General features: G+C 45.0%; 1 protein-coding gene across 1 annotated transcript in view; it reads left to right on the top strand.

Annotated features, from left to right (window-relative positions):
* Positions 1–10847, top strand: part of PLXNC1 (plexin C1) — a 47242-nt gene extending 36395 nt beyond the window's left edge. Inside the window, exons 16-23 of the mRNA XM_010134654.1 lie at positions 3145–3199; positions 4038–4069; positions 4158–4265; positions 6181–6344; positions 6777–6924; positions 8760–8900; positions 8992–9066; positions 10681–10847. Coding sequence (XP_010132956.1) covers positions 3145–3199; positions 4038–4069; positions 4158–4265; positions 6181–6344; positions 6777–6924; positions 8760–8900; positions 8992–9066; positions 10681–10785 — 828 coding nt within the window. The 3' untranslated portion in view covers positions 10786–10847. The remainder of the gene's footprint in view (positions 1–3144; positions 3200–4037; positions 4070–4157; positions 4266–6180; positions 6345–6776; positions 6925–8759; positions 8901–8991; positions 9067–10680) is intronic.
* Positions 10848–12921: the final 2074 nt, after the last annotated feature.

The raw sequence follows: 12921 nt of genomic DNA, 5'->3' as shown, positions 1-12921 counted from the left end.
GCAGGAATGTTTGTAGCTTGAGTGGAGCACAAGGCTCCTCAGATCTGGAGCAAGCTTATTTGGACTCACTTTACAGATGTCCGTAGGCATTGCTCTCCTTGCCTCCTGGGGAGGCAGCAGTGCACCCAGATGTCCCGAGTTACCCTGCAGTGTCTTAAATACAGCTTTTCCTGTGCGTCTCTTCAATCTTGATTATAGATTGTAACATGGGACTTCCTCCACTCTACTTGTAAAGATTTTGTACAAATTAGGACATTGTAGTGTCGCAGTCAGAGTCTGTGCAGCAAAGGTCAACAGAGATTTGAATCTGATCAGATGTTTGAACTTTTGTCTAATGTGATAGTACCTGCCCTCTTTACTAGAGGCAGCTATTGCAAATGCTCCCTGATTTTACCTGGCAGCTTTTTGCACTTCCTCGGCTCACAGCGTGCTGTTGCTCGTGGGTGCTGTACCTCATGGCAAACGAGCCTGCTCCAATTGGTCACTGTCATCCCTGGGTGTGTTTGTCCCAGCCCTTGTTTTTGTCTGAGGTTTCTGCAGGCAGATGCAAGTTAGATTGGAGGGTTTTTTATTTTTTGCAGTGCTGTAACTACGCTAATTATAGCTTAGCAGCTGCCATATGGAAATTGTGCTGGGTAACTCTGTTAGATGTTTTAGTTCACTTTTTCTGACGCTAACAAAATAATGTATATTTTAGGCAGAAACTTAGTGGCAAGTACCATCCATTAGCATATCTAGTTTATGTTCTTGTGTACTTATTAATGCAAAAAGGAATGTAAAGGTGTCTAGTTAGCAAGAAAAAGGAACATTTCATACACAGTGGGAGGATAATAACATTGCCTGAGGAATTCCATCTTAAATTTCAACAGTGCTCTCTTGCTACTTTTATGGCAAGCCTGAATTTTTCTTTTTGTTTGTCAGCCTTAAGTGCTAAGAAGTAACCAGATTTTTGAAACTGGGAAGTAATGTCAAATCTTTTAAAGATACTGGAGCATGAGGCTTGTGTTGTAAAAATCCCAGTATCACCATTCACTCCTGAAAAAGCAGACTTGGTTTCTACACTGGGTTTTAAAATGCACAAGTAGAGGATGTTTGCATTTTTGTGTGGTGTTTCTGAAGGGGAAAAAATCTACTGAACTCTTACTAGACTTTCACATGTCTCTGGGTTGGGTGCTCCTTTTGCTCTATTTTTTTGCTCCTAATAGGGTTGTCGATGTGATTATTTATGAGGTTTGCACTGTTGTTTGCATGAGAATAACCGCAAGCCTTGACAAGAAATTTGCTGATTATCATGATGTCCTGTTTCCTATGCAATAGAGAGATATAGACAACCGCTTTCAGGTCTGCTGCCCAGTCACAGATCTCCAATTTCTCAGCCTGTGGCAGCATCACACATTCCAGGTGCAGGCACAGCCCCAGAGGCAAATCTGAATGTGTGATCCAGGGAGCTCACCAACAAGAACTGGATTATAGGGAGGACAGGAGGCCCAGAGAACAAGGAAGAGGCGTAGAGCCACACTATTACGTCTTCTGTTTTGCAAAGTAGCTGTACTCCCATGCTGTGTAGATGTGAACAGATCTCCCTGCTTGTCCCCCTCAGTAAATCTGACAAAATAAAGATGTTTTGAGATGCCCATGGGAGCAGCCCACCATGAAAAGTGATTTAGGCAGCAGGACACAAAAAGAAGGTTTTGTTTATTTTATTTTTTAATTGGATCACACTGGAAAGAACAGCAAATGTGGCTGCTGCAGTCATGGTAAATGAGGGAAAGCATATTCCACTCAGTGCTAAAACCCTCATTTGTGCCACAAATAAAACCTGAAGTGAGGGCTTGAATTATGGCTGCACTGCACCAATGCCTGGGGTTCCTGGAGGGAAGCATGGATCTCCCAGCTCTGCCCATCTCCCTCAGGACAGGAGCCAAAACATTTCAGCATTGAGCTGTTCTCCTGCTTCTTGGGGAGGGAGTGGAGGCAGTGTATTGCTCAGACCTTTTTAAGAGGGAGTAAGCTGCTGGGTAGCTCTGTTCCTGTTTACCTGTCTTCAGGGCCACGTAGGAGGACTCCCTGTGTGTTTGTGTCACCTCGTAAGCAATCCTTAGAGGATCCCTTCTAGTGTGGTTTTAAAGTGCTGTGTGTTACCCAAAAGAGCTTTGAAACACTGTATGATAAATGGAAACCCTGCAAAAAAATCATACTTCTAAAATAGATTACATTTACTTTCCAGAAGCAAGTGTAAGTGCAGATTTCTTTGGCGCAAGACACAGCTTTTCTTAGAGTATCTTAATGTTTCACGCACCAGGCTGGCTGCCAAGGTTTAAAAAACACTTAAATTATTTTGGCAGGGATCCCTTCCTAGAACTGGCCAGTTGTTTTTGTAATTACAGAGAGAAGTACACTAGCACTTGGCAAGACCTGACATTTGACAGCACAGAAGTACTGTAGTTCTCAGTGGGAGCCGTTTTTGAGTTCCTCTTTGACAATAAAAGAATGACTTGCCAGTTTCTTTTAAAGATAATAGTTACGATCCTGGCAGCACTATAAATTCAGGGAAGGAGGGGGATAGATTTTTTCCTAGAAATCCCAAGGTAGCTAGATATGGATCTTGACCTTATGGTCCACGAGGCATATTTTACTCAGTTTGAAAATTGTTCTTGGGGGCACCAGCCTAGACCACCCTCAACATGGCCACTCCGCAGGGCATGGGAGGAATGGACTGAGTTGGAAGAAAGAGGTCCAGAAGATAAATCATCCCTGTGTTCTCCTCCCTGCCTCACCTTCCTGCAAGACTCTACTGCTTTGGAGCCAGAGAATTCAGCCTGGACAATCTGTAAAAAGATGAGTGGAGGAAGCAGCACAAAGCAGTACATGAAAACTAAAATGGTCAGATAGAGGCAGAACCAGAAAAATCAACAAAAGGGAAAGGTCTTAAAGGGAAATTTGTTGGAAGAGCTGCCAGGTAAGGTTGACAAACTGCAGCTGCTGCTTGTGCCTGAAAGTCCAGCCCTGGCTGCCTGCTGGGAGCTGTGCACACCACAGTGAGAACAAAGCAGGCTGGCATGCTCCTGTGCTGCCAGGACTTAAGGACAGAGCAAATGAAACTTTGCTTTCGTTTCAGCATGATATGTTTGTTTTTGCTTTCAGATTTCAAATGGAGCAACCATAAAAGTCTTTAAAAAGAAGGCAAATAGCCGATCAGGTAACAAAGGAACTGCAACCTATTTGATCTTTTGTGGAGAATGAGCTGAGAAGGCAGAGAGCTGATCTATGACAGGTTGTATCTTGGTCAACAGGTCAGAAAAATTGGCACTTTGGTATAGCTGAGTGAAGTGGAGAGCCATATTACCCTGGCTCTGGGCCTCTGGCAGGCACAGGGGGCCTAGGAGGAGGGAATAAGGCAAAGGAAAGAGGGGCAGAAGGACTTACAGTCCTTGGCAAATGAATGCTCAAAGATACAGACTCACAGGAAAGCAGGGCAGGGAAGCCCAGGCGACACAGAGTGCTGTCTGGTGAGACCAGCAGGGAACGTGCTCTGCTTCAGTGCCTACTGTTGTGCAGTGGTGGACATAGTGGTGCACTGCCCGAATACAGGCATAACAGAAAATGGCAGGTTTGGAATTTTCCTTGTTTTCTTGGCCTCAGAACAGTGTCGTCTGTTCTCAGCCATTGCTTTCAAGCCTGACCTCAGCCCACCTGCACTGACTACTCTTAGACACTAAACCAATGCAATCATCTCATCTGCTGACTGTTGTCCTCCTTTCAGAGGAGCTACAATTTGCTGCCAGCTTACCCCAGCAACAGATGATGATGCCTAGCTTAGTGGTCCGAGGTACAGGTTGGCACTGGGGAGGTGAGCCAGGCCCTGTGCATTTCTCCGAGGCTTCCCTCACACTGCAGACAGGAAAGCACCATGCAGAGCCTGCTTGCTCAGCATCCTGGATGCCTGCTGGTGCACAGCCCAGAGCCCAGCAGAATTCACAAGCTTGTAGCTGTGCGTTTCACTAATGCCTGTTTCCTCTCTGCTTTCTCTTGTTTAGATGTGGACTACTCGGATGAACACTGTCATTTGGTGAGTTCAGGCATTGCACTGTTAAGTGCTAGATTTCATACTGAGCTGTATTTGTATCTGTCTAATCTCTTTGATCTCTTCATGACAGATTTTACCGGACTCCGAAGCAAACAAAGATGTGAAAGGAGCAGGTCACAAAGGAAAGCAAAAATTCAAAGTGAAAGAAATGTATCTGACAAAGCTTCTGTCAACCAAGGTAAACTGTAAAGACCTTGTTTGGGGGGAGGGCTGATGTCAGGCTTGGCCAGTTTGGCACAACAGAAATAGCAATTAAAGCAGAAATTGCGCAGACTTCCTGCATGTGTATCGAATGTTAAATAAAAATGTAGCGTGTAAAAATCATTGTTCTAACTATGGATTATGAGCATTTGCACAGTCGGACACGTTTCAGGTTTTCTAATGCTAGAGTTCTAAAATTGTCTGTTACTTGCACTCTGTCTCCTCAGTAAGCACAATCTTTTTTCTCAGGTTAAAGAAAAAACGTAGTTATTGATCTTATAGAAAGTGAGTTTTGCCACTAAGTCCACAGAGCGAGAACAATCCCTTCTGGAGCAGCAGCTTTCAGTCAACAATCTCCTCGCTCTCTACGAGAGTTTGCCCAGCGTAGAGAAAGTTCCAGGGCCTGAGTTTCACAAAATACTGCCCATGAAAGAAAATAATCTTCTGGGTCCTCAAGCATCCAAAATAACTAGATTAATTTTATAAACAAGGTCCTTAGGATTTATACAATACACGTTTCTTAGGATTATATCCTGCTCACTCCCTCCAGTAATGTCATCTTGTTTCTGACTTAGTCAAAACTCTTTGCTACAGCATATTACTTAAAATATCAATCAGCGCACAACACCAAGAGCTGTGTGATACAGGAGGCCTGAAGGGATGATGATTGTGGCTTTCTTGCATTTAAAAATGTTATCAGTCGTTATTTAATTAGATTGTTGCAGGATCTGAAGTAATTTGGGACACTACCCAAAATGAGAGTGAAGGCTGGTCATTTCTCAGTAGCTGTGGAAACTAACATTAGCCCTTAGGAATTGCTGCAGTAAAGCACTAATATCTTATGGTGGAAGATTGAAGTACAGAAGAAAAAGATCAGGCTCTTAAGAAACATTCCTTTTAAACGGCTTTAAATTAATCATCTCCTTCTCCAAAGAGGATAGCTCTGAATAACAGTGCTGTGATATCCTTTGCTGTGAAATTCCACCCATGATGTGCTGTGCACTAAAGGAAATTGCATCCCGCCATGCAATGGTCTCTCTTCCCCTCTCGCTTCCTCTCTCTCTTACCTGTACACACACACACAGACACAGTTGCAGAGTTTGCCACATGAAATGAACTGACCAGTAGCACATCAAGGCCCTGGGATACGTTTAAATCCTTCTTGTTGAGAGAAGATGGGGCTGGACTGATCTTCAGAACACATGTGAGGAATAAATCACAGAACAGTGTTCTGCCATGTTTGCCTCTACTTAGGAATACTCTGTGATGATGTCAGTGAGTCCATCATTGCTTTTGCGAGCCAAACAGCTTCACTTCTGGATCAGAAATACCCCTTTTTCAGTTCTTGTCTCTAATACTAGTGTCTTTGTATGAAGCCCAAAGCTGTTATCCTAGAACTAGATCAAGCACCACAGTCACTTGGCTGTGAAGTGTTGATGAGCACATCTGTTCAACGCGTGTCACAGATGGCATCACGAAGACCAGTGCCCTAGAAAACGGTCACCTCCTTCTGCTCACCTCCCTCTTACTTCCAGTCACAAGTTCCAAATGCCGTTAAGCAACAGTGCCAGCAGTATCTGAAGAGCTGATATTGTCTTTATTGAAACAAGTGATTTGTTCCACGGACGGTTTATCACAAAGTTTACCACAATTCTCCTGTCAGTAAAGTGACAGGACATGTGACATTAGAGAGCAGCTCATTATGGTGTATGTGTAGTTTCGTTTTTGTTATTGACTGTCTTCTGTGCCCATAACCTGTGGCCTAGACATTTGCCACAAGCTTATTGTAGTTTCCCTGTGTGGTTACCTTGGGGCACGCTCGGCTCTCTGAGACAAGAAATCCTATTCTTTTCTTGTGTAATAATAGCATTGATCATTTTCTTACTTCTCAGGTTGCAATTCATTCAGTTGTCGAAAAGCTCTTCAGGAGCATTTGGAGTTTACCCAACAATAAAGCACCTGTTGCCATCAAGTACTTTTTTGACTTTCTGGATGCCCAGGCTGAGAGCAAAAAAATTACTGACCCTGATGTGGTCCATATATGGAAAACCAACAGGTATGCTTGTATGAGCTACACAGGAGTGTGTGCGCTCTGTGAAAATGAGGTTGCTGTATTGATGGAACAGGTCACCTGTGGTCAGAAATACAAGATTTTGGCACGTCTGCCTGAAGATGCAGTTTGGCTTGTGGATCCCAGTAATTTTAGTACATCGATTGGATACCAACACAAGCCACTGTAGCTTGCAGGACTTCTAAGTCTGTGTACTGACTTCGCACTCAGAAGTATCTGCAGGTTGAGAGCACTACTGGAAGATGGAAGGGTGACTGAATGATGTTTTGTTGTGTAGCCTTTGTTCCCTGATCCCTTTTTTAGGCAGCCCAAAAATCTGCTGCTTTACTTGAGTGCAGAGCAATTAAACTACCATTTTAAAGCAGTTGTACCACCTGAGTGGTTAATTTTAAAGATGTTTGTTCTTTCTCTGTCTAGTCTTCCTCTTCGCTTTTGGGTGAACATACTGAAGAATCCCCAATTTGTCTTTGACATTAAGAAGACTTCACATATAGATGGGTGTTTGTCTGTAATTGCACAAGCTTTCATGGATGCCTTTTCTCTAGCAGAACAGACACTGGGGAAGGTAATGCTGCCGTTCCAGTCTTTTGCTAACTTCTCAACTGTATAAAAATGTAGGGGATGAAGAAGTCCTGGATCTGCTGACTTCAGGGGCAAATCTGTCAGTGGCCTAGTTAAGCTGGGTTTCCATTCCTTGTTGCTCTGTCTCACGAGGCTTTGAAGAACTCACTGGAGTAGACAGATACAGCTACTGGGGTGCCATATTTATAGTTAACGGCTGCTTGAGTTCTCTGCTGTTAGTTTCGGCACAGCATGTTTATAGAGTAAGTGAAAGAGGGCAGAAATTGTAAGATTTTAATGCAGTTTTGCAAAATTTTTAAACAAAGGTCTTTAAAGTACTAACATTTGGTAAGTGGTCCAGATTTTGTCTGCCACGTGCCAATATGCAGAAAACACACATAGTAAAGCTACTGGAAGCTGTAAGAATACTGGAAAGATCTCTGAAGTTTGAAACAGTTCCTTTCACATGTATTAGCTGCTTCCTTTTCATATGCAAAATTACTTGTTGGAGTAACAAGTCCAGAAATCTTACATTCAAAAGCTCTTTAGTAGAGCGTCCAGAACTCTGGGGATCAGAAATGCTGCATTTTCCCCGAGGATATTTTCCTTTGGCCCAAAGCAGGAAGCATTTGTTCAGGCTCGTACTAGCAAGAAAAACAGGCTGGAGGTTTTCTAGCCTAAAGAAATTTATACAAAAATGGATGAATTTCCTATGTGATCTGAAACAACTGCTCACCTTTTAAAGGTAAATAACAAATAATGTACGTATTTATCTTATTTCAGGAGAGAAGTGTCATGAATTAAAGCTAATTAGATCACTTACTTGATGGGAAAACTGCAGATGAGTTCAGTCTGTTAGATTTCTGTGCTTAACAGCCCTTGTGAAGTACTGTTGATACAACAGCTCCCATTAGCCTTTTGAAAAGGGATGCTGAAACCTGATAAGTGTTTGCAATGCAGTAGATGCTCTTTGTGGCCTTTTAGTACTAAAATGTAGTTACTTTCATGGTTTTTAGCCTTTTTTTTAAAACAGTCTTTAGACACTTAGGAAACAAGCATTTAAATCATTTCATCACAGGGTGGAAACAGTAGTGACAAGATACCGCATGGTTGTGTCAGTTATTCCTCAGAATCTAAACTAGAGCAGTTAACAGGGAACTACCAGCCCCGACTTTCACATTCTGAAAACAGGGTTTCCAGGGGGGCTTTGGCTCCTACCATGAACATCAGCATTCATTTCCTCTGATGAGCCTAAAGCTGCCTGGTAGGTCAGTGCTGTCCTGGGTTGTTGCTGAAGCCCTGAGGAAAAATCAATAAATCCCTGTGGCTGTGCATGCCTGGCAGTCAGCTCTCCATGCTCTCCAACCCCCACTACAGTGGTAGTAGGGACCAAAGTGTTTTAGTCCTCTGCCAGGACAAGCTCTAGCAAGGCTCTCTGGCCTGTTACCCTGGGGGAACTTTCCATGGCACTGCTCTATCCTGTGTGTAAACAGGGTATCAGCCTCATGCCCTTTGGTTCAGCTTTCACAATCTTTCAGCTCTGGGGAGCGATGAGGAGGAAGAGAGAAAAATATGTCTAAGGGACAAATGTTCATCACTCCTGCTGCCAATAGAAATAATTATATGGCAACTGTCATGAAACACAATGTGCTATTACTGAGGTCCTGCGGCTGTTCTTCATCTTTCTTTCATAACCTTGATTCTTGCATATAACCACTGCAAAGAGAAATGAGTCACACAGAGAACAGACACAATTAGATGCAATTAACTATGTGGAGGTGGAACCTTAGGAAATCTGTGCTGTGAAAATTGACAAGGCTTCAAATATTTTCTTTTAAGGAAGCGCCAACAAATAAACTTCTCTACGCTAAGGACATTCCGCTCTACAAGAAGGAGGTGAAAGCATACTATAAAGCCATCAGGGATCTGCCTCCGTTGACCACTTCAGAAGTTGAAGAATTTCTAACTCAGGAATCTAAGGTATGGTTGAGAAGTGGCAACTTCATTTGCTTTCATGTTATGTGGTTTTTTAAAAGAAGAACTATCTGACCAGAACTGTTTTCTGTTTTAGAAACATGAAAATGAATTTAACGAGAAAGTGGCCTTGGTTGAAATCTACAGATACATAGTGAAGTACTACGATGAGGTAAGCACGTCTGCTGTTCCTGCTTAACCCCTTAACATTAACTTGCTACCTCAGGTGTGAAAGTTGGGCTTGACAAAGTATCCAAGGGCTGGCCTGGCCTGGCCTGTGACTTTACTGGGTGCCACTCCAGAGCCAGCCGCTCAGTCAGTGATGCAGCCAAGGCTGCTTCTCCCGCTGAGCTGCATGGAGCCAGAGCAACGCAGCCCTCCAGGGCAGCTGGAGCCCACTCCACCCCCGGAGTGGTCACAGGCCGAAGGTTTGTAAATGCACCTTATCTGTCACCACAGAAACAGGAACAAAAAAATTCTCCCTGGGGGCTAGAGAAAGTTCCTGTATAGTTTAGAGTTCTTGTTCTACTGTGTGTGCAGAGTATCTGCTGATGCCTGTCACAGCTCCTGTGCCTGCGCTCCATTTCCCTGAAGATTCAGAGATCAGATGAGGCTGTAGCACCAGGGATTTAACAGTCAGTGCAAACACCTCAGGGGAACATGCTCAGCCTTACAGCAAGAGGTGTCTGCTCCTTTCCCATCATAGGCCTCTTATGCCCTGCTCTAATAGTCTTCCTCTTAAAGAAAAGCAGCTATAGCTTCCAGTCCCTGCCACTGCTAACAAAAGAAATCTTTTCTCAACTGAAAGCACTTAGTCACAGTCACTCTAAGCTGCTTTGCAAGAAAATCCCTGCCCTCCGCTTTCTATGATAGGATTCTCCACTCCATTTTGCTCGGCATCCTTAACAGAGGCTGCGTGTGCCTGCGCAGGGACGCAGATAGAGCCAGCTGGGGTGTGCTGCCTGAAGGCCTCCTTACCACTTCCAGCAGGCTGTCTGGGTCTCCCAGCAACCAGACCTTTCTCTCTTTCATCCCCAGCAGCACAGCATCAGCACTTGCTGTAATCATCCAGCTCTCAGTCACCTGTTGGGTAGCTTATCACTTCTGATCTCTAACATGGGTTCGGCATCAAATCTTTGCTTCTTAAAAGAAGCTTGGGATGTCGCTACACTTCAGTAAGCTCATTAAAATTGTTGACACGGGAGACTTCAGACCGCTTTCTAATCTTAGTAGCCATTTTTGCTTTTCTGAACGTAGTACTGGCTCAATTTACCCCATCCTTAGAGGGAAACCCTCCCTCTGCTCCTCCCCCTCTGGCTTTTGACTGGGGGCAGCTAAACCTCATTGTTTGCCCGAGACCTCAGTCGCTTTGTAGAGTTGCCAGCAAAGGGTTTTCAGAGAGCGGTATTGCTCCTTCCTATCACCTGGGCTGGTGCCAAGTGGGCCAGCTAGAGGAAGAGAGGCGGTTTGTTGTCCTAGGTGTAAAGGGCGGAGGAAGAGAAGTAAAATACCTTTTGCAAATCTGCTCTAGGGTGAAACTGGAGCGCTGGCCTTGCCTCGCACTTCAGGAGATGAACGTGTGTTGCAAATCCTGTAATCGTAATGACTTTGAAGGAAAACTACCAAAATAAAGTGTTAAAGTCAGAAAAGAATGTTTACCTATAGGCAGGCATTCAGATGGATTTTTCTGCCAGTAGTTGTTGGAATGCAGGAAAGCGGGCTTTAAAAAACAGCCACTAAAATAAGCACTAAAAAGATGATTCTCTTTTTTGCTAATTGTTAACAGATTGTCAGCAAACTCGAGCGAGAACGGGGGTTTGAAGAAGTCCAGAAACAGCTCCAGCAAGTAAAAGCCCTATTTGATGAAAAGAAAAAATGCAAATGGCTTTGAGCAGAGCACTGACTCACAGCATGGCTGTGGGGGATTTTAAATAAGCGCTGCTGCTCCCCAAACTGTTTTGACTGACTATATACATGTACAGGGTTTGAAACATTCGGACACTCTTTTCCACTCTGACCGTTCCAAGTGGTACGCGCGTTTGGGAATGAAGTACGGGCAGGGGTGGATGCGCAAACGCGGGCGTGCGAAAGCGGAAATGAGTCTCGCGTTGGCAGTGCCAGCGTTTTTTGGGACTTCAACACGTGTACCTTTTGGTTGAAAAATACTGCCTAGGTAAGCTTTCCGCTCACTTGAAAACAACCTTGCAGGAGATGCACAGAACACGTTGCAGGTTCAGAGTTGCCCGTGTGACCTTGTAAGTAAGTTGTTTGCTCTTTTTTTTCTTAAGAGAGAAAGCTGATGTTTCGCCACATCCTTTCAGCAGCCTTGGCAAACTGTGAGGATAAGCTCTGGCTTCAGAATACGGGTCAGTTGCAATTTCCTTCCTCCCAGACAAACGTACACTGGTTCCTGTTTGGGGAAAAAAAAAACCAAACCAGCACCAAAGTGACACTTGGGACAAGTGTGTTTAGCAGAAAAAGTGGTTCTGAGGCTTGAAGGCCAAATGACACATGGCAGGACTTCCCTGCCATAGGTTAGAAATGCCACGTGCAAAGTGAAGCCAATCACTGAGCAGGGTGGGGAGGCTTCTGGAGAAAAGTGCTAGACTGGCATCAGCCTGTGTTTACATTTCTACCTTTCCATCCTTAAATAAGCTGTGAAACACTTGTGAGCAGCTTCACACGTGAAACCTCCGTGCAGGTGCTCCGCATCGGCACACTGTTGTCTTTTGATGAAGCAGCTGTCAATGGCTGCACTTGGGTGCACAGACCTGTTCACAGGGGCTCGATTGCCCTTGCGGCAGCGCTGACAGTCCTGGCCGGTCTTGCCATCCACGTACAAGGGCCTCACAAATCTAAAGCCAGCATGTTTTTTTTTTCAGGTTGTCCACACAAAGGCTTTGTCAAAAGAGGGTTAGTTTACTAATAATGCGTAGCAGGAGGATGGGTGTAACCTCTGGCTCTGGACGAGAAACTGATAGAGACATGGTAGCTTGAGTTGGGGGTGGGGAGGGGGTAACTGCCTGCCTTAGTCCTGCTGGGTTTTTCTTTGGGGCTTGGCCTTTTTTAAAAAGAGGACATCCATGACGTTTGCATTGGTGGCTGAAATGAGCCCAGCTGGAAAGCAGGGGTGTGGTCACACAGCTGAGACATGGCCAGTGCAGTGGCCACCATGCAGTGCAGCTGTGGCTCTGTCTCTGCTACCACACCAGCACAGCCCTGCCCTCCACTGCAGAGCTGAAATATTTTGATGCCTTGGACTCTGCGTCAGTCACGCAGAGATGCTTACTGAGGCTACTGCCTGCCCTCGGGTTTGAGGTAAGGTGTTGATGAGAAGGAGCTACACTTCCACATGTTTCTGGAAGGATCCACCACTGGAGGCAAGAGCCGTAGCACAGTTGCCCTCAGAAGAGGGAAGAGCTGTCACCTGCCTTGGCAGCAGCAAGAGTACCATGGGCCCAAGTTAGTGTAGCAAGCCTATGCTGAGGCTGTGACCATCCGGAGATGCCAACACAGGGCTCGAAGGCAGCGAAGCACTCAAACCATTGACCCCCACTGTGTGCCACTGCTTTGGGGGAGCCCGGAGGCTGCGGTACAGCCGTGCCAAAGCCAGCCGGTTTGGTTGCAAAGGCTGCCAGCAGCTGCTACCAGGCACAACCCCATGGCACGTGGCTGGCCAGTGCCCACAAATGCTAACCACGCGTTGGCAGAAGCAAAGCTGCCTGTGAACGTGGAAAAAAGCAAACACAAAAAACACGCTGCCTACTGGTCTGCCCCCTCCCTACCATGTGATTGCACAAGTTGTACCTCTTGCGTATCAGAGAGGGCAGCCGCCAACCCATACTGTGATGGCTTTTTTTTTTTTTTTAATTCAAGTCTTACACTTGCTATTACGTTTACACTTTATACTTGATGGAATGTATGGCTTTGTTCAGGACACGGCACTGCAGTGTTGCAGTGCTTTCAGCAGTTCTCTTCTCTGCCTGGCACAATATATTGTGGTAAGTTTTAATTTTAATTAGAAAAA

This window comes from Buceros rhinoceros, unplaced genomic scaffold (genome assembly GCF_000710305.1).
Source record: "Buceros rhinoceros silvestris isolate BGI_N320 unplaced genomic scaffold, ASM71030v1 scaffold17794, whole genome shotgun sequence".
Taxonomy (NCBI): domain Eukaryota; kingdom Metazoa; phylum Chordata; class Aves; order Bucerotiformes; family Bucerotidae; genus Buceros; species Buceros rhinoceros.
Note: the sequence above shows the minus strand (reverse complement) of the source record. Positions and strands in the feature narration are given on the sequence as shown.